The sequence below is a fragment of the Nelusetta ayraudi genome, unplaced genomic scaffold (genome assembly GCF_046127955.1).
Source record: "Nelusetta ayraudi isolate G7.1 ecotype Tasmania unplaced genomic scaffold, CSIRO-AGI_Nayr_v1 ptg000076l, whole genome shotgun sequence".
Classification (NCBI taxonomy): domain Eukaryota; kingdom Metazoa; phylum Chordata; class Actinopteri; order Tetraodontiformes; family Monacanthidae; genus Nelusetta; species Nelusetta ayraudi.
In genome coordinates this window covers 956766-983267 of record NW_027466126.1, presented here as the reverse complement: position 1 = coordinate 983267, position 26502 = coordinate 956766, and the positions used below count along the sequence as shown (strand labels likewise).

The 26502-nt window shown below is 46.0% G+C and overlaps 1 protein-coding gene and 1 long non-coding RNA gene across 3 annotated transcripts in view; both read left to right on the top strand.

Annotated features, from left to right (window-relative positions):
* The window catches only part of LOC142899882 (uncharacterized), a 52090-nt gene extending 46523 nt beyond the window's left edge, over window positions 1-5567 (top strand). Inside the window, exon 3 of the long non-coding RNA XR_012928819.1 lies at window positions 5195-5567. This is a non-coding gene — a long non-coding RNA (uncharacterized LOC142899882). The remainder of the gene's footprint in view (window positions 1-5194) is intronic.
* Window positions 5568-7666: 2099 nt separating this feature from the next.
* ctif (CBP80/20-dependent translation initiation factor) overlaps window positions 7667-26502 on the top strand; it is a 38987-nt gene continuing 20151 nt past the window's right edge. The window contains exons 1-7 of one of the 2 annotated variants that reach the window (XM_076043712.1): window positions 7667-7817; window positions 15118-15407; window positions 15601-15672; window positions 17284-17406; window positions 17664-17737; window positions 18122-18226; window positions 18328-18400. In XM_076043712.1, the coding sequence (XP_075899827.1) occupies window positions 15231-15407; window positions 15601-15672; window positions 17284-17406; window positions 17664-17737; window positions 18122-18226; window positions 18328-18400 (624 nt within the window). In that variant the 5' untranslated portion in view covers window positions 7667-7817; window positions 15118-15230. The remainder of the gene's footprint in view (window positions 7818-15117; window positions 15408-15600; window positions 15673-17283; window positions 17407-17663; window positions 17738-18121; window positions 18227-18327; window positions 18401-26502) is intronic. The other variant, XM_076043713.1, reaches the window with a different exon arrangement.

Below are 26502 nucleotides of genomic sequence, written 5' to 3'. Positions count from 1 at the left end.
GGGGTTGTGGTTTCTTATGTTTGCTGCTGTAGCTGCTTAAAGGTGGAGGCTGATTGAGTGTCCACAAAATCTGCCTATGCAGCTTTGGTCGTAAACAAAAAGTGTCAGTAGAATAAAAAAGAAGAAAGGTCCTGGCAGGATCGTATTCACAGTCGACCAGTAACATGGAAGCTGATTGGTAAACCAGGGTCATGTGAGGACTTTAAGTGTTGCTCATTAATGTGACAAATTGTTGTCGTGGGAACGTGTTCATGCTGCCCTCCAGTGTGTGTGTGTGTGTGTGTGTGTGTGTGTGTGTGTGTGTCGCGTGCGCACTGACTTTGTACGTCGACCTTCGTGACTCGGCATGAGTATATGTGGTCATATAATCGTCATATAATCGCGATGCCCCGACACATAAACCATAATCATCTCCCTCTCCATCTCTCGACATTAAAGGCTACATCCACTTCTTCTTTTTCTTTTTTACTATGTAATAACAGAGAACTTCCCATTCATGTCTCTCGACGGCGGCGTTGTAGCTTTGTACAAATCACACAGGCCGTCAAAACCGGCGGGCTGCTTCCCCTCGCCCGAGTGTTTGTGTCACTCGCGGCAGAAAACTGTAACCAGACAAAAAGCAAACATGAAACTCCTCTTTTTCGGGGGCCGGCGCGGAGACAAAAAAAGTGAGTTGCAAAAAAAAACAAAAAAAGATAACGGTGGCGGACGCTGTGAAGGTCAGTGTGGAGGGTGACGGGCCTCAGATGTCTGAGAAAACACTAGAGGAGAGGAGGGGAGGAGAGGGAGAGGAGGGTGGGGAGGGCTGAGGCTTCGCTGCACGCACACACACACACGCACACACACGCACAGACCCGTTTCCATGCAAACAAGTTGGCCGTGCCGGGCGGTTAGGTGGGAGGATGTAAGGGAGAGGGCTACACCCTTACGCCAGAGCTTTGTTGTGTGACACACAGACAGCCCACCCTAGCATTCCCACCCCTATATTTGGCCCTGAATACAATTGCAGGTTTGAGAGTGACAACCAGGACCGGGGCTGAGCCAGGCAGCTTCAGCCCAGGCAGCTCCGGCCGAGGGCGAGGGCAAGGAGGAGAAAAAGCTCCGCTCTCCAGCGTGAAGTGGCTGTTTTGCAACGTCGGCGTTGAGGATACAAATTGTGCGCCGCCGCTTGTTAAGATTAAGAGACGCGTTGTTGTTGTTTGTCTGGTTACACAAGAGTTCTATCATCAGGAGTGAATGAAGGGTTCAAATGGAGCCCACCAGGAGCATGCTGTGAAGTCAGTTGAAAAATTACATTTTTATTTTTATTTGTTTATTTTTTTTGTGGCTTGTTATTTCAGCAATGCCAAAAGTCAAGAATGTAAGAACGTTTTACAACCACCTCCGTAAAGACCTTGAAGGTTTTCTAATGGGTGAGAAAGAATCTCAAATTCAAAATTTCTCAAAACCTAACCTACATTACTGTATGTTATTGTACCTTATTTTTTTCACACAGGCGCAAGTTGTAATCCCGGTCTCCTTATACGGAGCTCAAATGTCTATAATGTATAAAATAGTAGATTCGTTAAGCCTTTAGTGCGCACACGCAATAATTAAACCCTGTGAATTAGACCAGAAAAAAACAACACATGTATTTGTCTCAGTGTGTGTGTGTGTGTGTGTGTGTGTGTGTGTGTGTGTGTGTGTGTGTGTGTGTGTGGCTAATTATACAGTAGTGGACTGGTGGCGGGACAGTAAATCAAGTGTAGAATGACTTGGATTGGTCGGCTCTGCCGGCAGCACTTCTTACCCTAACCGGTCATCAGGGAGGGACACACTCAGAATAAATACCGTGTGTGTCTTAGTGTGACTGTGTGTGTGTGTGTGTGTGTGTGTGTGTGTGTGTGTGCGCGCGTGCGTGCACCTCTGTGTGTCTGCTGCAGGCTTTTGTGTCTATTCCTTCCACATCTTCTCATGCCTCGATTTCCCTTCACATTTTTTTGTGCGTATAAAGTGTCTGCATCATGTTGTGTACGCCCCTGTTGTGTCCTCCCGTGCGTTTGTGCGCACGTAAACGTCGGTGGCGTGTTCACAGGGCTGCTCACACAGACAGGTCATGTTAAACGGGGCTCCCGTGACTTGCTGGGTGAGCTGCCGCAGCGACACACTCGGCCTGCAGCGACACACTTGACGATGAAATTAAGAAAAAAACCAAAAAACTTCACAAAGCGGAGGTGAAAAGAATTTCTTTTTTTCTTGGCTCACTTGCGATCTAAAAAGAATTTCAGATTTTACTGGATGTCCCTGCCTTCTGAATCACCACCGGCCCAAATGAGTATTCCTGTCCTGGTTGTTGTTTTTGTTGTTGATGTTGTTGTCATACTAGTAATTATAAAGTGGTGACTCTGCCCAGATTTGCCAAAAAACATGTTTTCTAATTTACCTCATGTGACAATTGAGCCATGAGAAAAGAAGATAGCGGTTTGTGTCCACTAGTGCGGAAAAAAAAAATACTGTATAAAAGGATTCAGGTTTATTTTATTTTTTTCATTTATTCTTTACATTTAATACGATTTATTTTGAATGCATTTCCAAAGAGAAATGTTGCGACTGATTTGTTACTCAACTAAAGATTTTTAGGGGTAAAACTGAAGTTTTATGATGTATTTAAGGAAGCACACACTGACTGTGTTTTGCAGTCAACAGCCAATTAACTGTCTGCTGCTGAGATTTTAGCTGCTGCGCCACAACAAGGAAAGTGAAGGAGCTCCTTGTTTCACTCAAATAAAAATTATATAAGATAAATTTTAGCAGCAGCATGTCTGGTCTAGAAGAAAGCTCCCGGTCTTGTGTTGCACTGAAACTATATAATCTTTTGTGATTGTGGACCAAAGTTCTTTTCAGTGCTTACACAACATGCATGTGGTCTGATATAAACCCTATGGGGCTCTGTGTTTTATTTTGTGTTTGTGTGTGTCTGTTGGTGAGTGTGATGAAACGGACCCTCCTGCCAACAAACAGAACGTGACTGACTCGGTGGAGAGAGAGAGAGAGAGAGAAAAAAAAAAAAACAGAAAGAAAACTCAGAAAAATCTGAAACACAAGCATGTTCCAGCATGAGTCACCATCGCACAACACGCATAAACTGTCTGATTTATTGGAACCGGCCACCGTTGGCGATAAACACCAATCATCTCGCCCGCACGTCGTGTCGGCGTCACCTCTTCCTTTGCAAAACCCTAAAATGTGGATGCAAATTTCAGTCCCGCTACACATTTCATGTTTCTTGCTGCGTCGTGAGTTACCTTCGCAGGATTGGCTGCTCATCATTATTCTTAATATTGTTTGTGCTGAGCAGTGGAGGTCAGCTGCAGGCACTGCTGCACTTTGCAGCTACATTTTGCACGTTTCTGCAGCGCTGCTTCTGTGTTTTTGGGGTCAGACCTCACGGTTTCAACTCGTCAGCCTTTGTCTGTTAGCATCCCAGTAAAACCTTTTTTTATCTGATCTTTATTATTCTCATGCACGTGACACCAATAGGCTTTTCTCCCAGTTGTGTGTGAATTGTATGTTTTAATACATTTCTTCAATAGGTCAATATTAGCTTGAAAGAAATGCTAAAGTAAAAATCATCTGTTGGATGACAGTATTTTAATGCAAACGCTTGTATATATTTGACTTAATGCTGCAGGTTTTACTGCGATGGCTCTCTAATATTCTAATATTCAGACTCAGAGATTCTGTTTTGAAACATTCCTGCTCGTCCACAGAAACTTAAACCACCTTGTAATTGTCTGACTTTGAAAGTCAGACAGAGGTGTTACTGATGTATGACTTGGTTTTACTTTGTCTGTCTGCTTCTTTAAATATCACAACAATAAATTGATATTATAAAAGTGCCAAGAACCTATGCTTATCATCCTTGTTTTTCCCCTGAAGTGATTTTGTTGTGAAGACCTTTTCAAAGGTTTAATTGCTTTTAACGGTAAGCTGGCACATCTTTTGTTGTTGTTTTATTTATTTTTTTCTTCCAATAAAAAAAAAGCATCTGTGTTGACGGAGATAGTTGCAAAAATAACTCAGACTTTAGAAGTTTAATACGAGTGAAAACCATAGCAACTCTGATCACCGTCTGGGGACACTGCTTGATTGGCTGTTGTTGAAAAGTTAAGTGTGCACGCCCCCAATGGACTGTTGTGCAAAACTTAAAAGAGATATTCATAGTTAGTCATTGTTTAAAAGCTCATTCATTTTCTGTCTTTTCTATCTTGCTGCTTCTATCATATTTTTTTTTATTTAAAAGTAATCAGTTTAACCTTTAAAAGCACTGAGATGATACTTCTAGTTTTATATACAGTATAAATCCATTTGTATATATTAATGAATTAAACAAACAGGAATCAATGCTGAAACTTTAACGTCAACATAACACACACACACAAACACATGCACACACACACACACACACACACACACACACACACACACACACACACACACACACATCATGCCTAGACCCAAATAAGATCTATTAAGAGTAAGAGAAAGACCAGACTGCTTGCAGATCGCTTGCTAGGAGTTCTGCTAATTACCTGCTAAGTGTATTATTATTATTTTTTAATTCATTTGGACCTTTTAACAGAAGTGGAAAAGAAAATCAAACAAAACAAACAAAAGAAACATTTTTAAAAATCATCAGTTCGTCACTAAGTTGGATCAGCTCTTTAATTTAACACTGTCTAGAAGGACTCCTTAAAAATGAATCAGATGGAGAATAAAACAAAAACTAATGTGATTTTCCTCCACTTTTTTTTGTTTTTGTTTTGCCTATGCACTTTCTTTGTGTGTCATATTACTACTCACCCACTCACCCACTCGGTTGCCTCCAACTATCAAACTAATGTTGAAGGTCGCAGCTCCGTCCTTCCACCCCGCATCATTATCACTCCCCAAACTCCCCATCACCCTCCCCCCCCGACCCCTGCCGTGCGTGCCGCCTCTCCCACCTCTCCCTCAGGTACCGGACTCTCACCTCTCCTCCCTCCTTCGCTGCCTCCCTCCCTTCACCCCGTCCTCCTCACAGCCATCTCCACCTCCTTCCCACCTCCTCCCTCCTCCGTCCCCTCTCTGCCTTCTGACACGCTACGTGTCGCTGGTGAACTTCCCTCTGTGTTCCATCTGCCCCTTTCCCACCTCTCCCACTCCCTTCCAGCAGACCCACCTACTCAACGGGTGCTCCGCGTACATGAAGGCGGACTTGCACACACTGTCCAGAGCTGTCAGCGCGCTCCTCATCGGACGGCCTCCGGCGTTCTGTACCGTTGTGGAACAGCAGGGGGCGTGTCTGACTGCCCAGGACGGGGGTCTCTGCTTCTGGTGAGCAAAGATGGAGATCAAATGTAAAAAAAAGAAAAAAAAAGTAAATAAAAAATTAATTAAAAGTTTGACAAGCACTTCAATATGTTGCTTTGAATCGACTGTTGAAAATGATTTGTATGTCTTTTCAACGTACTTCCCGTATTGTGTGTTTTCCTATTGCTTAGGGATGTTGTTTATGGAATTTCTTCTCTTTTTTTCTAGATTAGATACTCGGCTGGCTTTTTCTCAGTTTTTGTTTTTTGGTTGTTTTTTGGTTTTCAGTTTTGTTGCCTTGGTTACTGCAGCTCTTCAGCCTTCAACAGTTCCATGATCTGTTTACTGCCCCCACCTGCTGGTAAGAGAGCTGCCTTGCTTTTTTGTTACTCAGCAAATTGAAAAAGGCCAGTTTTGCTGTTTTTCCTGATAATTAATGTGTGTGTGTGTGTGTGTGTGTGTGTGTGTGCCTGGGTGTGTTAGAGACAGATAAAGAGAGAGAGAGAGCACGCTCTCTGTCTTCATCCTGTATTCACTTACCCCTCCACAGATTTAACACACCAAAAACAGTGACCTCCGCAGACCCACGTCCCCTGCTGCCTGCACGCCATAAAACCCGCACCGCAGCTTTTCTGGCCTGCGTTGTTTATAACGCACCTCCGGAGGAGCGAGGGAGGGAGGGGGAGAGTCTGTGACCTGAAGAGCCCGCGGTGCCTGCACCGTCTAATTCCATGTTTATGGTTTTGCCTTTTATATCACAGCGACGGGGTCTGGCCAGCCCGCAAGCACACGGAAATATCATCATCCTGCGCCCTCTCCGCTGCTAATTGGTGCCTTGGTACCATCTCTCTCTGATGGCTGCGCCGAGGAGCACCACTAGTCACAGCAGCATCAAGATGAGGATAAAGTGGTCCAGGGGAAATCTCTGTAAATACCTTTGTAATCATTGTGTTTTGTGGGACTTGTTGAACTGCTAAGGCAATGATTGTTTCAATGGTTTAAATAACACTGTGCAGGTTCTAAGCATTATTGTCACATGAGCTTTTTAATTTCGGGTCTATTATTAGCAATAAACACATTTTAAGGGCTCTGTCATCATAAGAGGAATAAACTAACTTCCTCAGTATTACAACCATATTTTTATGATATTTTTTGTTGTGAACAAAAGTCCTTTAATAATAAATCTTTGGTTGTTTTGTTTTTTATTGAAAAAGAGACAAACATCAGAAGAACATGCTGACATGTATATAAGGAGGACACCGGAATATTTATTGGCCATCTGATAAGAATCAAGCTACAGGGTGAGGAGAAGGGGTGTCGGGACCTGCTGGAGTCCCTCATCACACCGCAATAGTTAATTAGCCTCTGACTGGGATCACAAACATATTCTGCAGCCATCTGGAGGAGGAGGTGGCGACAGTTTTTTTTTTTTAAACTGTAGTATTTACAGATATTAAGCTTTGTTTATGTTTGCGTTATTCTGCCAGTATCTATGTGTCAGTCAATCTGTACGTCTGCCATACTGACTGAGGGCCTTGATGCGCCCATGTGATGTATATATTTACGTGCTCACATCCACCCGTGAGAAACCCAAACAGGGCTGGGAAGGAAGGGGAGGAAAAAAAGCGTTTGTAGTTCACGTATTACCCACAAGGGGTCGCAATTACACGTTTTACGTTCTTCTGAAGTTCTCTCTGCCGTCAAGACTAAAATTCGTCTTAAATTGCATTTTTTATTTTTAGTAGCTAAATTGCTTACAAAACACTCAGCCTAGCTTGGCTCAATCAGAAAGGTGTTTATCATGTTTATAATTTGTGGGGGAAATAAATGTGTCATTTTTGTTTTGAATTAAGCAGTATTTTTCCATGGAATTGAATTGAGGTAATAATAATGAGCCTGGAATAGCAACATCTGGGAAGCGCTGGGGGGAAACGCGAGTAGCTGAGCGCACCCTAGAAAAAAAATATATATAGAGCTCGGTGTCACGTTATAACTGAAACTATCATGTTTTTACGTGATCATTTTCACGTTATAACGTGAAACTGACGCTATTTCGTTATCATTTTCACGTCATTTCGTGAAAGTGTCACGTTATAACGTGAAATTTATCACGCAAAAACGCGATAGTTTCTCGTAAATACGTGATTCTGAGTCTTTTTTTTTTTTTTTCTAGGGTGGCAGCAGTGCGCTTCTGTACAAAACCAATCTTACCTACTGCAAAAGAAAAATAAACCGTCTGCCTCTCATCAAAACAACATATCCCACAGTGCTTTGCTCCTGAGCGCACGTGTCAGTGCTGCCAACGAACCGGAGTTGAACGTCACATTCCTGCATTCCCTTTCCCCCCTCCGTCCCGGGTAAAGCTACCGCTTGATAGCTAATCCTCGCCGCCGCTTCTCCGGTGGAGAAAACGCACCCATGACACGGCGGGTTTGATATCGGGACGCGTTCCCGGCTCCCCCCCAGGACACAGAGCTTTACTTCTGGTGAGGATTTGTTTTATTTCAAGAGGCCGGCGTGGGTGTGTGTCGGTGGTAATGCTAGCCGCGGCAGCCGCGACTGGACAACGGTTTTATTAGACAATGTTAGCAGCCGTGTCGGGTGACCTCCTCCTCTTCCTCTTCCTCTTCGCACTGCTAGTCAACCTGTTGATGCAGCTCAGTCGACGCAATATTGCGTTTGTTTCATAGCGCTTGGCCCACCGTCCACTGTTACCGTAACTAACTTCAGGAGCTAGCGGATATTAGCCCCCCCGGCGGCGGCGGGGTTTGGTTGATTCGCCGCAAACCTTGCGTCACCATTGTTCGCGCTGGTACCGCAGGCAGCGGGGGTGCGCAGGCTTTCCCAGATGTGGCTTTGTTCCTGCTCCAACGGGGACACGGAGGCGTAGCGGTCTTGTCAGGAGGCTCCAAAACATCCTGTCAAAAATACAGCGCACGGCTAGCTGACCCATGCTAACAGCCAGGTCGGCATGGGCGTGGTTAGATGGGCTGTAAATAAGGACAAACAAGCGCGTATTTGTGTGTGTGTTTGTTACGGACGCCTTTATCAGTGAGGAGCCTCGCAGTAATGTTGCAAGGTTTTGCTCGTGCTCCTCCTGATCGACAGGAATATAGCCTACTATGAAAACGCGAGTAGGTCCTGGGGATGAGCTGGGTTGAGCAGGGCTTGCTGCAGACCAGCAACCTCATTCAGCTGTTGGCCCCTAATGACAGAGTGGATCACAGGCTCACAGCTGCTGGTGGAGAAGTGTTTTGAAAGAGCTACTGGCACTTGAAAACTGTTGCAAGCATTCCTTAGTTTGTCCACACAACGTTTAATTGGCATATAGTTGTTGTTGTTGTTGTTGTTGTTGATTTGTTTGATACCAGATGGTATGAGGTTTACCAGGCCAATTCTACAATAGGTGTGTCACATAAGAGGAAGCTGGCTTTCCATTGAAGCCAACAGTTTTACTTCTAGTCGTTTCAGAACAAAGTTTTCCGTCTGATTGAAGCCGTGATGGTTTGTTAGTTGAAGTAGCACACAAGTAGCATTTGCTTGGAACATTCCAGGCATTCCTGTTGGTCAGAGACTGATTGAATCACAGTGACTTCAGGAAGGTAAAGTCATGTTAATGTGACTCCATGGTTCACGGCAAAGGCCTTTCAGACTGCATACGTCATTTGAATCAGATTGCCACAAATGTACTTTGATGAATGGATAATCTGATTTGTATGGCCCAGCAGAAGGAAGAATGTGTTCCCTTTTTATTACCGGATATCTGCGCATACTTTTTTTTTTCAGGCCGCCTGTAGTAGAAGCATGTGCCAGTGAGACATTGCACCCTGCTGCAAATCAGGTTTTGCTTGTGTGTCATCTCAAACCCTCTACTTATTTGATTAGCATTTAACTTGGCAGTGTGACTAGCGAGTGTCTGGTCAGGTCAGGTTATGTATTTACTGGCGTTCATACCCGTTCTGAAAGTAAATCAGTCAAACATGTATGGTAAACAAAAAGGTGTTGTGTGTGTATTTTAAATGCTGTGCAAGGCAATACAGTATATACATGTTATCCAAAACTGTATTTCAACAGGTGCTGAATGTAAATACGCCTGAAAGAAGAGTGAATCTTCCATACAGTCCGCTGGTGTCCGCACGTGTTGTTTAAAAAAAACAAACAAAAAAACAACTATTAATGCAAAGCTTTGGCCTGAAGTCTTTTAGGCCACTTTTTTCATGAACGTCACCTGGGAGCATTGGCAGACTGTGTGCAGACAGGTCCTACTCTGGAATGTGTTCAGACAGTCGAGAGAAGCAATATTCAACGTGGTGAATGATTTGTGAGGAAGCGAGTGCGTAAAGCCGGACAGACTTTGGGTTTTGTATATGTATGAGTAAAAGTGGATGTAGAAGACAAAGAAATCATCACATCTGTCCAGAAATATGCTCTGCACATTTAAGATCGCTGCATCAACAAACCGCAGATTTGCTGATCTTGTTTGCAGCCTTGCTTGCAGTGATCTTGCTGATGAGTGTTGCGGAAGGAATTGGATGCAATACATTTTTCACTCTACCGGCATAGGGTCCTTGATGGTGCACATTACCAAGTCCAAATATCCTGATTTAGCAAAATGCTGATTCAATAATCCAGAGGGTTATTTATAAAGCAATTTTATCATTGGGTGTTTTCAGCATGTGGACCTTGCTTTGAAAACTAGGTTGTCTGTTTAGTCATGTGCATACGATTTTGCCAAGGATGTGAAGGAAACACAGCTGCACCTTCTGCTGCAAGTGGGAGTCGCCTGTGGAAAATCTGGAGCAACCTGACTCAGCCCTGCGACGCTGCAATCTGGCGTCGGCGTTTCACTGGGAGCTGCTCCTCGGCGCCGCGTCTGAATTGTGAGCCGTTGGATGAACGAGGGCGACGAGGAGCGAGAAAGAAATCACATGAGGGGCGACGGGGGATGACGTGCGGTCGCTCTGTCAGAGCAGGAACATCAGGTGATGTCTGAGAACATGAGCCAGGAGTAGAAACACACGGTCCATGTGTGAGGATCACAAAGCCGTGCGATTGTTCAGCCCTGTTTTGTCGTTCCGTCATGTGTTCAGCCCGAACCAGAAATGCCCTCAGCTCCCTGCCACAAAAACCTTTGTCGCCTCCCTTTTTTCAGTTTGGTCTCTGTCGGGCGTTGAGGCCTCTGAACCCCTGCATCCATCCATCCACACATACATGTTGTCAGGCATTGAATGACACCCTTGTTAGCCAGGATTCTGTATTTTCTGTATGTGTATAGATCTGGACAGAATAGTGCTGTCAGGCCACTGCACCAGCAGTCCTGCATGTGCCCAGTCCTGCCCTATTAGGTCACAACAAGGCCCATACGGGCAACAATAGGGGCTATTGTTTTAGATGTACTCACTCACACACACACACACACACACACACACACACACACACACACACACACACAGAGCTAAAGAATATACACCCACCCTGCCCGGCCCCCCCACCCCTTTGGCATGTTCAGGCTATCTTCGGCGAGGCTCCTCCCCCAGATTCAGGCCAGTCAGCCTCCCACTGAATGAGTAAACACACGAACTCTCGGCCACTCGTTTAGCAGAATGGGGAGGTGGGAACAAAAGCTTTGTTGCAAGTCAATGGCTAATTTTAGCTGAGCAAACCCACAATGTTACCTGTTCATGCAGCCAGCGTGTTCTTTATGGCTGCTTTCAGACTGCAGGTGAATCTGATTCAAATCAGATTCCTTCTCAAATCTGAGATTTTTAGGGCGGACTGTCCACACTGTTTGTCGCAGGTGTCCAAATGGGATCTGGCTGTGTTCAGACTGGGCCACATTATTGACCGATGTGACAGGTTGCTGTAGCGACGACGTCGGAGCGGAAGTGTCATCCAGTGCGTGCCGTGTGTGACGTCATATAATTGTGACGGCGGCAAAAGCTAAATGGACTTGTTGCGCTACATGGCCTGGCCATGGCTTGAATGCAGCTCTCTCCCCACAGACTAATGAGGCAATGAGTTTCCTGCTCTGTCCAGGGACTGCTGTTTTCTACTTCTTCCGTCTGCTCCATTACGTTACAGCTCCGCACCTGGAATGGCGCTCTCTGGTCTGGCGCATTGGGTCTTGCGTCGTTGGGAGCTTTTAAATAGGCAGTAAAATGTATGTTTTTTTTCCATGAGGAGCAGGCAATCATGCTGTCGACGATCTCGATCAATTTTGTTCGTAATTGCGAGTCAACTGGACAATTTGTCTGGAGCTTGCCGTGCTGCTGGGGAGAAAAAAAAATAATGACTGCACTTTAGATTTATATGAACCTGCGACTTTGTGAATCCTGCTGGTCGGTGGTAGACCAGATTAGACGCATTAGCGGCTCTCCCTGCGTGGGCCGAGGGCATGGACTTGGACTCCCGCTGGAAAGACGGGGTCTCCCGTTGGGCTCCGTTTGGGTCCTAAAGGCTCACGGTTCTCTCTGCTTGCTTGTTACGTAACTTTATCTAAAGCTCTAAATCACTGCCGGCTGTTTACCGTCTGCATCTCGGCATTACAGTGATCTTCATGATACAGAACGTCACTTTTCTTCAGTACATGTTACCTTACCCGCAACATTGAGCTTTTCTGCTGATTTGACTTTATGAGTTTCACTGTGGCTCATGACGCTTTGCATTGTCGCCACTGGTCTGCGGTGACGCAGGCTGTTGCACGTATCCCGGCAGCATCCAGGTCTAATGATGTTCTCCATCAACGCTGCCGCTTCCTCTCACTGTTCCCAGCCTGCTCAAACCCCCCTGGGTCACTGCTAACAGCAGCACACATACTCAATTTCCAGGGTTGTGGGTATGTGAATCTAAAAATAACGCTGTCTAACATCAAATTTCTTCTATCTCAACTCGGCCTTATGAAATTTCTAGGCCTGCTTCCAGTTACAGGTGTTTTTGGGATGTGTTGATTTAATGGAATATCTCCATTTGACTCCACGCGATTGCTGAGAGTTTCTGATAGCGACGTGATTACGATGCTTGAATACTAAATCCGAACCCGCAGTTTGTTGTGTTGCTTGTAGAAAATACAACAGCTGTTTGTCACATTTGTTGAAAGTGGGATAAGAAGAGACAGCAAATACCTGTAAATAGTGAACACATGCACTAATCATCGTAAAGTCTCTTGTGCAGGGATTAAAGATTCAGCCACATTGGTAGTATTTCTGCGGTGTAGAGCATGGTAAACCCGTTATAATGCTGTTTGGGTTCAAACTGAGGCAGTGATGGCCTACAGGCCTTGTTTGTTTTTCTCATACACGCTTCACACAGATGCCCCTTTATGTTATTGGCTCAAGTCATAAAGTCCTCGCAGGGAACATCAAACTGATAAAGTGATACCGGAATAAATAAAACTGCTGTTACCCCCCCACATTGTGCCATTACCAACTCAGGTGGCAATTTAAATTGAGATACGGTCCCATTTTATGTGATGGAAAGCTCCTTAAGTTGCTTTCATTATTATTTTTTTCAAAGACCAGAGCAGGGTTTCTTGTTGGAGTTGTGCTAAGATAGACTGAGAAACACAATGAAACCAAAGACGTACAGTGTAATAAAGTGCTACAGTGCTCATGGAAGTATTGACGTACTCATAGAAGATGTTGAGGTTTAGGATTAGCTGTCAGAGGTTTAAAAACAAAAGCAGGCGTAGTAGAGAAAAAGCTGTGCAAGTTCCTGTTAAAAGAACACAGGAGTAAATTTGGGGACAGGAGGAGAGAACAGAAAGTGTGAGAGAGGCTGAGACTGAGACAAACAACGGTTGACAGAGCAGATGAGGGCTGCGCTAATGGATGGATCGATATGAGCGGCCAGGAGTTTCCCCTCAGGCTGTAATTCTATACAACATGTCAAGGACAGGAGGAAGGACGGCCTGCTGAGCTGCAGATGCTATATGACGGTTCAGTCACCCAGCGGTTCACTGCTGCAGCGTCAGTGTGGATTCTTAAAACCTGCAACGGCTACTACTAACTACTTCAACTATGCATTTATTTTGGATTTTTCATGCGAAAGTATCCTCATGTTTCTGATTACACTTGTTTGCACACTGTTTGTGGTTCTGCAGCGGAACAATGTCAGTTGTACAGTCTGCTGGTTGTAAATCACAGAGCTAATCAGACTCAGGTTGTTCGCCCCTTTTAATCCAGCCCATTCAATCAATATATGGAGGCGATTATGCTATTTACACTTATGGATTATACTATCGGTACCCCAGTAGGTCAGTTGAGGGCGTATTGACGAGGGCGCCTTGCGTCCTTTAGTGATAAACACTCTTTGAAAGAAGCAGAAGACAGCGAGTTAGAGGATTGTGACGTGGTGCAACGTCCCAGGTTTTAGTGTCCCAGGTTTGTCCTGCGGCTGACTCAAGATCAGATTTCGAGTGCGCTACCTAAAAGTAATCATCCCAGCGCAGCTCCCGCCCCTACGGTCGGCATTTGAGCCCGCCCACTCGTCTGCTGCCCAAACATAGACTTCAGGGTTGCAGCTGACTCGCTGGCTGTAAAGGCACAGGGCTGCTCCCAGCGAGTGCCTGGAGCTCAGCGGACACCATTCTGCGTGCACAGGGACCCATAAATCCTCTTTGCATGGCCGGCGATCAAGCCGTGATGTAAAGGAGCTTAGTAGCAAAAGACAAACGGGCAGGACGGGACGGCGCCTCCCTGCGTGGGCCGGCACTCAGCTGATCTCACTGCAGAGAGAGAGGGAGAGAGAGACGGAACTGGAGGGGGGGGAAGCAGATGAACACGGAGAAGTGTGTGAATGGAGGGAGGTTAGGATGTGAAGGGATGAATCAGAGGTTGTTGTTTTTTTTAAAGGATGGATTTGATGACGCCATCTGCGAAAACCAAACCCCCAGAGTCCAAGATGGCGGCCCGTTCATTTCAATGAAGTTTGCTCACCCAGCGCATACACCGAAAAAGTTTTTTGGCCTCCGCATTAACGAGTCCATAGAGCACGGCTATGTAACTCACATGATCTATTTGGCCAATCAGAACCTTGCAGTACCTCCAGTGGCCACTGGGGGAAATCAGCACGCTGCCATATTGCCAGTCCGGTATCTAGTTCTTGTGATACACCCATGGCGAAAATGCTATCGTCTCTGCTGCTGCTGTCCTTCACGTGGATGTTTGGCGAGAGCAGAGAGGCCACGCGGTTCCTCTGAGTGTTGGAAAGTTGTGCGTGGGGAGGTCAAGGTGAGACGCTCGTTCTGTTCAATGTGTCATCAGCCATAGTGAGCGACGGCTTGTTGGGTTGTGGCTTTTTATTACTCCCTCATAAAATTCCAAAAGCTGATATGTACGAAGCGTCATATGAAAAGCGAAAATAAAAACGTGTCTGCAAGGTTATGAAACATTTTGCCCCCTTTTTAAACGTGTTTTGAAACGGCTCCCTGCAGGTTCACAGTTGCGAGGTGTTGTTGCTTATTCCTCCGTGATGTAAGAAAAGAGCAAGGGTGACAACCGCCGATGTGTCGAGGTATTTCCAGCCTGCAGCCCACAGTGTTTTGCTCTGAAAGAATAAAGAATATTTCCAAAAAAGATGAAGGAGTCGATGCTTTGGCCTCAGGAAATTGCAACAAAGTCTTCACATGTTTTCCTATTTTGGGTATCTGACACCAAATCTAGCTCTCTTGTAAACCTCAGGTCCGTCTTTTATCTCCCCGACAATCATACAACTGCAGTCTCCGACTCCACTTATGGAATTGATAATAGATAAATAACCCGCACAATGTTTTTATTCTCCCACCTATAGGTCACTCTCCTCCCTTCCATCCTTCCCTCACGTTCCCTCCTTCCCTCCCTCTCTCCCTCCCTCCCTCCCTCCCTCCCTCCCCCTTCCACCTGCTGCCGTGCCGGCCGCCCGCCATGGAAAACTCGTCGGTGGCGTCGGCATCATCCGAAGCCGGAAGCACGCGATCGCAGGAGATCGAAGAGCTAGAGCGCTTCATCGACAGCTACGTGCTGGAGTACCAGGTGCAGGGGCTGCTGGGAGACAAGACGGACGGCGAGCTGGAGTTGGACAACAGTGGCAAAGTGCCGCAGGTCAGAGCTTCAGCGTTTAAAGAGACCCCCTCCCCAGTTCCAGCAGGCAAAAGGCCGTGGCCGCTGGTGTAAACGCAGAAATACCCGAATGTCTGCACACAGCGGCGCTGAAACTGGCCCTTGCACGTCTCGAATAAACACATTTTGATTGAAATAAAATGACGCTTTCTCTCTCTCTCGTTCATCCTTCCAGTGGACCGATGACTGCAACAACAGGAAAGATGGAAGCTGGACGTCATCGAGGGGGAGGGGCTCCTTCAAGCCTGTGAGTCTGCTTCTCCTTCATTTCATATGTTGAACAATCAGCCTGTTTGACTGAATGGCCGTTGTTTTAAATTCTCCTTGTAACTGTCCTGTGTCAATAAAGTTCAGTTTTGTCTTCTTCTTTTTTTTTTTTTTAATTCCAACGTCTCGTCCAAACACTTCAGCCCACTGTTAGTTTTAATGAGTAGCCAAGCAGCTAAGTGGCGGTTTCTGATTCTGACCGTACACCTTTGAGGAGTGGCCCCAGTCTCTCCACGAGCTGGTGCTTAGTCTCTGCAGTGCAGATCAGTTTCATGTTGGGAGATGGGAGTCGACAGTCATCTGTCCCTCCATCGCCCTCTAGCTACTGCTGCTGCTGTTGCTGCTCCTCCACGTCTTCACCTCCTCCGTCCGCCAGAGCGTCTCATTATTCAAAACACGGGTCTGCCCTGCTCTCAGTTCTGTTCTGTCACTTCTGCTCAGACCGCCCGTCTCTGACTGCAGCTCGAGTGACTGATTAGAAGAGACCGCGGGACCAGCCCTCAGCGTCCGCTCGCTGGTGGGCGCTGCAGGAAAAGAAGGAACCGCCTTAATAAATGTCGCTGGCTACTGAGAGGCTGTAATGGAATAATCCTAAATAAATTATCAGTCAGATAATCGGTTAAATGTCTGCGGTATGCGTGCGTGCACGCACCGCCGGCGCCCTCCTCTGCTCTGACTGTGCTGTCGGCAGTGATTCAGAGCCTTATTGCTCCTCAGAGAGTCTGGACTGTGATTCACCAGGTGGTGAGTGTTGACGGGGGAGACGCTCGCAGAGAGCAGCGAATGTGAGGGGGTTGGTGAGGTGCCAATCGAAAGGTCTGAATTAAAGATTTAGGGATCAAATTCACTGGTCATGCCTTCAGCGCTTTTGCGTTATTGTCCACTTTGACCACTAGAGCGGCCTGCGGGAGGGGGAGTGCTGTCAAAAGAAGCAGCCAAGGTCACACGTGGCAAGAAAACATGTTCACTGACATTAGAGTTGAGTTCAGATGTTACAGAAAGTTACAGTGCGTCGCTTAAAATGTTCCCACTTTTTGTTACAGACTGTATGAATTCATTTCTCCTTCAAAATTCCATACAAAAAACCCCCATACTGTCAATTTGAAGAAAGACATTTTTGCAAACAAATTGCAAATAAAAAAAACAAACAAACCTAAATATCGCAATAAAAAACTACTTTTTTTTAAACTCAGCTGCAGTCTGTAGACCTTTGGGACAAGTGTGGAGAAAGTGCTGTGAACACTGTCTGGATCCACTGTAATTACATTCAGACATCTTCATTACCTCACATAAGATCCAGTATGCATTTCCTGACTCAGGTCAGTAAGCATCACAGTAGCAAATAGAGAATTATTTATTTTAGCCCTCGCCACTTGAACTGCTTCCCAATGGGTCAAAGGCTTACACACACACACACACCTGTTAATTGTTTAGTATTTAGCTTGGATCCAACTCACTGGTGTGTCTTCCAAAGGCTCTTCACAATCTTTTTGTGGGATTTTGACCCGCTGCCACTCTCGGGAGTTTCTTGGTCCTCTTCCATGCGATGCGCTTTGCTTTTGTTTCATCTCCCCCTCTGTGTACTCTGCAGGATGAGTGGGAACACAGCTCCAACGGCAGCACGGGCTCCAGACCCAGTTCGGGTTCCAGACCGGGATCGGGTTCACGCTCTGGCAGCAGAGGCAGAAACAACCAGTTCAGAGGCCCCGCCAAGGTACAGTGATGCGTGCTGCTGTTTGAACCGAGGACAGATCTGATCCTCTGATACTGAGATCCAGTGTTTTGATGCTTCTTTGTGTCTGAGCTCCTCCCATTGTTCATCTTTTGTCTGTGTATTTTTATTGCACAGTTGTCTAAAGTAGTTTAGCATCAAGTCTTTAGAATATCACAGTAATGGATCTCTGGTGTTAGACATTTTTATTGTGTATAGTGTGTCAAGTGGTGTTTTTTTCCCCCCCTCATGCGGTCCAGAATGGGAACAGAGACGTCTCCTTTGACATCCTGGGAACAGACATATGGGCTGCCAACACCATGGACTCACATGGGTAGGTGTCAGTGATACCTGTGTGTTGTGTGGTTGAACTGTGGCCACATCGTTTCCAGAGGGACCTGTGACAAGTTCTCATTTTTATTGACGACTCTCTGCTGTGTTGTGATTAAATTATGCTCCCCGCAAGACATTAACCTGACAAAAGCAAAGAAGGAAAGTGAGAGATGACGGGTTGCTATGGCAACAACTGCGCAGCAAATTCTGGCCACGTTGACACTGCTGAGCGCACAGTGTTGATACGACCTGGGGAAACCTGCCCATGCAGGGTCGAAAATTAGTTCACAATTAATGGAATCCAGATGAATGTGGATCACACAGATTGTCTGAAACTAAATTATCATTATTTTTACATTTGCGTGTGTGCTGTTCTCGGTTGTAGGGGTGCAGGTTGGGACGTGCAGCCGGAGAAGCTCGACTTCAGCCATTTCCACAGGAAACACCTGAGAGGAACGCCAAAGCACCTGCCGCACATAGACAGAGAGGGGTGAGATTCGGCTCCGGCCTCAGTCCCTGTGGCACTGGCACTGTGTGAGCCCTGATGATTGAGTGTCCCTCTGTCTCTCCCTGATGGTTCCTCTCCTTTAGGATGAACAAGTTTGAGGAGGACGACGGCATAGACATGAACGACATAGAGAGATTTCTGCCACATCTGCGCTCTGTAAGTACTGTGTTTTTTATCACTTTATTTATACTTTTTTATTTATTTATTTATTTTTATACAGAAGGGCAATAAACACAGTATTTCCACAATCATGGCATTGATGTCAAGGCCCCCCCCCCGCCCCCCCCCCCCCCACACACACACACACACACACACACACACACACACACACACACTCCATCCAGGTGACCAACAGCTGGGTTGCCAATCGAGCTTTGAAGGTAGTTTATCAGACATATATCAGACAATAAATCAATACATTGAAAAAACAGAACAAAAATAAACAAAAAGACAAAAAAACAAAAGAAAACATAACATTTGTAAGGAAGGAAGTAAGTAAGTAGTTCTTCAAGTAGTTCCTCAAGGGCCAACTACGTGTATCCATCCAAAATATCTGTATAGAGATTAACACGGTTTTGATGCAAAGGACCCTGACAAACCAAATCCTGTATAAATAAAGTGCTAATGAGTCATCAGTTGTTAAATAGGGACCTCTGCTGGTGTCTTGGGGGAACTGCAACTAAAATAATAAAGTGTGTACGCAGAAATCCTGTCGCAAAAATACTCGCAACATGAATAGGAAGCCACAAAATAAATTGTGTTTGGTAGAGAAATGTAACCTGAAGAACACAACACAACATAATCACATCTCAAGTGTTCAGACTGTACATCGTGTATGTGCTCGAGTCTCGTGGAAATGATAGGATAGTGACATCTACTGGTTAAATGGTAGAATTGGCCATTGAACCAAATAAAAACATACTGGGATCCTTTACTGACCTCTTGTGGCCAGATATATGCACAGCAGCCCAGGAGTCCCAGATTGAGACTCTGAGGCAGACAGCAGTTGTTGAACGTCGTCATGACACTATGCTGATTTATTTAATCTGGTCACATTAAATTAATATCGCTGTTAAAAGTAAACATAATTAATTGGGTGTAAACAAACATTAAGATTTATTGTGCAAATAATTTCACACTGATTTAAACTCTGTTCTCTCAACGCTACATAAAAACCATTGTGTTGTCCTGGCAAGCCTCTGAGGTGGCGGAGTTCATTCATATCATTCATTTCAGCCCGCTCTCTTCCTTCCCCTCCCCTCCCCTCCCCTCCGGGCCATTCACAGAGTTTCAGCCTCCGTGTCTTCCTCTTTCCGTCCCCTCCTGGCTTTTGAACTGAGGCGCATTTCTGACCTCGTAGTGTTTCAACCGTGGGCTTAGTTGCACCGCCGAGATTTACTTCCTCGTTGTATACTTCCTCAGCTGTGATTTGCTGTTTCCGGTCATTCAGTCAGGGAAGCGAAAGCGATGGGGTCAGAAACTCTGGGGTATGTATAGGTGCTGGGACTCAGTGAGGTCACAGTCACAGAGCGGGAACATTTTCACTGAATGCATTTTGACATATATACATACTGGTTATGGCTGTGCGATTAATTGATTTTAAATCAAAATCAGATTTTTTTTTAGTCAAGACAATGTTTAGATAAAGGAAAATCCTAAAGTGGTTTTTCGTCTTGCATGCGTCCGAGCTGTGTGCCTTTTTATAAAATGTGAAAGATTTGCACTTAATTCATTCATCATTATTTTTAAAAGAGATGTTTGGTGAAAGACAGTTAAGATTGTCACTTGATCCACAGGAGGATTCATTTGTGTTTATTCCATTGTCTTTCGTAGTTTCAAAAATCGAAATCGAAAATCGAACTTTCAAAGAAAAGAATCGTATTAATAATAATATGTATTTATGCATCTTTATCTTAGTCTTCTTTACATTCCTCATTTTTTTAAGTCTCACATTTGCATTTTACAATGCAGCTGATCCCCTTTTATTCTGGACTGACCCTACGACGTGGCTTTTGAACAGTCCTCCTTTGAATTAAACAGAAGAACAGTCCTCCTTTGAATGAAACTTTCTGTTTTCAGTCCAAGGTCCAGATTTGAAAAGGGAACTCGACGTCAGCATGCAAACTGTTCCAAGCGGCGGAGGCTTACTGCTTTGCAGGGAAACAAATGCATCTGCATATGCATATGCAGCACATAACGCAACAGTGTTAGCTGTTGTCGTGCCTGTGCAGTGCAGAGGACAGGCTTCCTGTTGTGTGTGTGTGTGATTTGTTATGCCATGCATTCTCAAATTTTTTTTTTTTAAATATAAACATCCAGCCTGTAGTTCCATACGTGTTACACAATTCCAATCAGCGTAACCAGGAGAGAGCAGAGTTTGCCCCCCCGTCCACCCTCCCACCCCACCCACTACTGTACCGCGGCGCAACGTCATCTCTGTCTGCGTTCCACACGCTCAGCCAACACTCACTTCCCCTCCAGGAGCCAGAATAGACTCACAAATAGCCCTGGGATGTAGAAAGCATTTTGTTTGCGCGTGCTTGTGCTTGCGTGCGTGCCTGCCTGTGTATGAGTGTGTGTGGGACGCAGTTGGAAAGGACTTCCTCCTCCCAGCCTCAGACTCTGGCCTCCGTCGGCCTCCCTGGAATGTCACTCAGGACGTCCAATGAGCCTGCAGGCCTCGGGGGTGGGTGGGGGAGAAGGGTGGTGGTGGTGGTTATAAAGACCTGGAGCCTGCAGGGTCAGAGAGGAGGAATCAGAGCTTGGTCTCCCGCTAGGTGTCACATTAACGGCTCCATGTGACGATAGGACTTTGTTGGAGTAAAGCCGCTAAATCAGCCAAGAATATGTGTAAATATTCAAGTATGTAAAATGAAGGGATTAAAGGTCACGCATTGCTATAGCAATTTAGACCTCTATCTGTTCTATGTGCATGAAAAGGCGTCAACTTGTTGCGTCGCATGGGCGTTTGTGACACCTCCTGCATCCCGACGACGGGATGCAGGAGCAAACTCTCGCACGTCACCGGCTTCTTTGTGTGTGTGCGTGTGCGTGTGCGTGCGCGCGCGTGCGTGTGTGTGTGTGCAACAGTGTCACTTTGGAAATTTAAACATCATCCACGTGACACACATGTTTCCATTCTCGGTGTTCCATGCTGAAGATGTTGTCATTGCGTGCACTGAGCAGGCGTCAGTCAGTGGGCTGAGACTTTTCTGTTGACACCCTGGAACTGGAGGTCGCTGCTTTAGCACACACACACACACACACACACACACACACTCGCTGCTCTGACTATTGCGACCTTCTGTTCTTTCCCATAAGTTTGCGTGTTTGTCAAAACGATGATGTAACACATGAGTAAAACAACCAAAGTAAATCAGTCACTTCAAAGTATCAATGGAAATATTTGTGCAGGCTTTTAAATTTTACTGCAGCCTACATTCCCACAGTTTGACTGCACGACACTCTTTGTTAGGTGCTATTAGGTATCAATAATATCACACTGGAGGCTCGTTTTCTCCAGTTGTCTCTGCGGTGACACCTAAGCCAGCCGCGGCTTTCTCGACGTCGCGGCGGAAAATCTCGCCGGTCCAACTTGGAAAGCTTCAATCTAAAGTGTTTTCAGGAGGTCTAAACATTGTGTCATCAGGATCCTTTTAGTTGTAACAAAAGTAGTAACAGCTGCTCTTAAAAAGCCGCAGAACGAGCCGGCGGCACTTGAGTCAGAACTGGGAATGGAGCAGAATTTTTCCCATTAAAAGTCCAAAAAAAAGGCAGAAATGGTGGGAAAGATGTTTGCGCTTTAGTGCCGGCTGTCTTTGGCAAGAGTTGAGTTAAACAGTGCTCTCGGGGTGGCGATGCTGTTAAGTGGTGCTCCTTGCACCAATAGGAGGGTCTGGCCTGTTAGTGACTGTAAAAGTCTCATCGTCTACCCTCATTGTGATTGCACTGGCGTGTTGGATGATGTGTAAGCAGTGTGTTTTTCCTGCGTCTGGTGGTTTTGTGGTCAAACCACATTCAGTGAAATCAAATCAAATTTTATTTCTAGAGCACTTTTCATACAACTAAATTGCAACTCGTGCAAAAGAGCCGTGCAACAAAGGAAACCCGTCCCTCCTACTCCACATATATCACATATATAGGGATGCAAATCATCAATTAACTGTTTAATCGTTAGTTGACGATTACTTAATAAGCAGCGATTTTTCCTGAGAACCTAAATTTTACAATGAAAATTGTGTAAGCAACACATTATTTAACCCTTAAATAATGTTTAGGGTCCAATGTGACCCATTTCCACATTAGAGAACAGCAGAAACACCCTCAACATTCATCCTCTGACTTTAAGTTGACTTCTAATGGGTCACATTTCAACTTAAAAAAATACAAGTTGCTTAAAAGTAACCTGTAGGTATATTATGACCATCATGGTATCTACTGGTGAATTGCTGCTTCCTGCCACTACACTGTTATAGTGATATTAACTACTCATGTAAAAATGCTCAATTAATTAATTGCGACTAATTTACAATAATAATTAAGAATTAATTGATAATGGATCGTTAACATCCCTAGTATGCACTCAACTAAATATGCACACACACACACACACACACACACACACACACACTCTCTGCCATGGCAGGGCACCAAGGATCAAGAAAAACGCCAACTTGCGGGCCGTCCACATTAAATAAGTATTGCAACATTTTTCATAAATCAATGCCAAGAATTCCACTTCCAAGAATTGCCCCCCGAGAGTGGCGTCGGCGATGGAGGAGGGGTGGTGGAGTGGAGTGGAGCGGAGGGGGCAGAGTAAGAGTTGAGCCAACCAGGGAAGGCGAGAGTGACCCGTCACTGCGGAGACGTCCGGTCTGCTGTATGCGAACAAAGCCGTCCAGCAGGGGAACAAAGCCGGAGTCTGGGCCTGAGATATTATAAACGGCTCGGCTCCTGTGTCTGGACGCGTACGTGCTGCCGAGCAGGACTCGCTGGAGAGAGGCCGCCCCCAGGGAGGAGGGGGTGGGAATTTTTTTTGGGCCGTTGCTCAGCCAGTCACCTGTCAGTTAGCTGTGAATTCCTCTCTCATTATTCAACCCAGCGTCGTTATTTAACCAGCTTCATCTTTTTGTTTCTTCTCTCTTCGTGGCGCTCCTCCTCGTTTGCCAATCTCCTCCGAGGCGCCCCAATCCCCTCCACCCCCCCAGCCCCCCCGGCCTCCCCTCTCGGTCATCCTTCTACCCCCCTACCCCCCCCCCCCCACCCCCACCCCCCACCATCCCTCAAATGTCGGCGGGCAGCAGAACAATATCCAGGGGGTCACGGTGACCGGCAGCCCACTCCCGGCGCTCTCTTCCTGCCATTGTCCCCGGCCTCGGCTGCCGCTTTGGCTCCTGCACTCTATTAAGCGCACACATACACTGCTTCGCCGCCCCCCCCACCGCTCCTCTCCCCCACTCCCAATGGAACTCTGCGCCGCTCTGGCCCCAATCATGGGAGAGACACTCTGGAGACCTGGCCGCACGCATCAAAGCCAGGAGTGCCTTGGGAAAATGCTGCGACAGATTCCACACAGGATACGGTGTAATAGATTGTGAATGACTCGCCGCCTTGTGAATCATAGTGAGCACGTATACATGGATCAAAGGTGGGGCGAGCGGAGGGGGTCGGGGGGCGGATTCACTTAAGTAGTTAAGTGAGGCATTTTGGTACAAATTGAATCATGTCCTGAAAGAATCTGATTAAAATAACTTTCCCTCGTCGTTGCTCTTTTGTTTATCATGACTGGTATGTTGTAATTTTCCAGATACAATCCCATGAAGCCACAGCTAACGTTAACGTTTTACTTCTTTGTCTGGAAGAAAATGTACAACCTGTGATATTTCAGTCAACAGTTGTGACCAAGTTGCAGGACTTTCTGATGTCACGTTATTTGGCTGGGTCAGTTTTTACTGCAGCAGCGTCATTGTTTTGCATTCAACGAAGAGCTAGAAAATAAGACCAAAGGAACAGATCGGCCCTGGTTTTTTTAAAAGGCAGATTGACATGTGAAGCGCGCATGTGTCAAGTTGTTCCTGTTCAGTGTCTTGGAAGGACTGGAAGATGCAGAAAAAGGCTCTGCAGACTTTAGATCTTTTGATCCTTCTGGGATCTGTGAACACATTCTGCAAGTGTGAAATATTTATTTCCCGGAGTGTTAACAAATGCATAATGCTTCACTGCCCCCCCCCCCCCCCCCCTCCTAATACATTATACACCCCAGCTGAAAACACACCACACGCATGTTGACTGAGGACCGCAAAGTCTTTGGCCCGGTGAGTTCACGTTGCCCTCCTGTTTACCCTCACGTCCGCTCACCTGTGGGAGACCACTGGGCCGCACTTTGCGCTCACTCGACGTTTGTTTCAAGAAAAGTTTGGAGCGGCTGGAGCGTCTTCGGGTCGTTAAATCGTCCACCGCCGGCAACGTGACGCAGACGGAGGGAGCCGCGCACTCAAACGAGGAAGCGCCGAGGCCCCGACTCCCGCCGGGGAGACGTTGTGACTGACTGCCGCGCCGCGGAAACGGAGCGCCTGTGACACAAGTCTTTTTCATCATTCGGAGAGACGTGAAGGCCGCAGGAGCTGTAAACACCGGAAATCCCGCTGCTTCAGCCTCGCTTGTTGGGCGATTACATTCCTGTAGGGGCTTAACAACTTTTTTTTCCCCCCCGTCTTATTCCTCTTTCTGACACTTTGATCCCACAATGGTTCTGTCTCCTGTAGCGAGACCCCGCCAGTTTCTTTGATTTCTCCCGTCAGCCCGTCGGTGCTCTGCCGTAGCCTCGGCCTCAGATCGCTTAGTTAATGAGACGCGGGTGTCAGGACCCGACGTCTTCGCCTCTTATCACCCGTCATCCGCCGTACCTGACCGTGGCAGCTTTAAATCTCGTCTTATTGCCGTCGGTTTCCCGGCGCCATACATGAAAAGCACTGAAGTCGACATCATGGTACATGGCGCAAATCCACAGCTACACCCTCCCCCCCCTCTCCCCCCCAGGCCCTGCAGAATAAAAAACTACAGCTTAATTTCTGTCATGATGGAGGCCAACAAGTTCAGCATCCGACAGCAGAATCTCAACGCCGTCTGCGTTTTATCCTAAGGGGATGAAGGTGTTGGTTCTGCTTCCTGTGAAAGTCCAAACAACTGAACTAAAAAAAAAAAAAAAAGTTGAACTCAAACATTATTGCAGATGCAAATACAGTCTTCCATTTGTTGTAAATAACATTGCACATCTTCAGTGAACTGAAACATATGACATCCACAAATGGCACCGACATTAAAAAAAAATATATATATATATATATAATTAAATCACAAATAACTTGAGTACTCATGGTTGAATATTTAGTATTATAATGAACCCAACAAAATCAGTAATCATCAGTCAGTCAATCAGCAAAAATAACCAAAAAGGTGTTTAGCTGATTTACAATAGTAGTACAAATTTTGATTTTTATATATATAACGGAACATAAAGTACCAGGACATATGGTCTGCAGTTTTAGTTTTGTTGGCAGGAGAACAACATTTTTCCATATATCCCATATATTATGATAATATATGTTTACGGCCTGCGTATCTCTGCTTCCCACTTGGTTTCCATCTCGCATTTCCAGTCGATCTTCTTGTCATACTCGCTCGCCCTCTCCTCGGCCCTCGACAACCTGTCCTGTAATGCCGCCCCTGGGGCACTTCTGAATTTATTGCTCTTGGCCGGGCGCCCGGGCAACATAAATAAGCGCGGAGAAACAATGGAGCGACTAAATGAGCATCATACCAGGATTGTTGCGCGCCACAAGGGGACAGGAAGACGGCCTCCCCACTTTCTATGCCATCGCGGAGAAAGTTCTATAATCATTCTTCTCCATTTCTATTCTCCGCGCTTCCATCCCCATTTGCTTCTCTCATTTCCACACTTTCCTTCCTCGTTAACTTACACCCCCACCGCCTCCCGCTCTCCCCCAAAAGCAGGGTCATTGTTATGAATGGATCAACAATGGTATTTGACCCCAAGTCATTGACCCTTTTTGGTAAAATTGTCTGAAAAGTGATTCTTTTTGAGACGACATATTGTTGCATTTTTCCCGCCTAGTCCTCAAGACGCGGCTTAAAAAAAAACACACCCAAAAAAATAAAAAAAACTGCTCAAGTGGTGGCGAGCCTTTGTAAAACAACAAAAAAAAGGACACATCCCGTCTCTGAGCATCCCAGGTAGC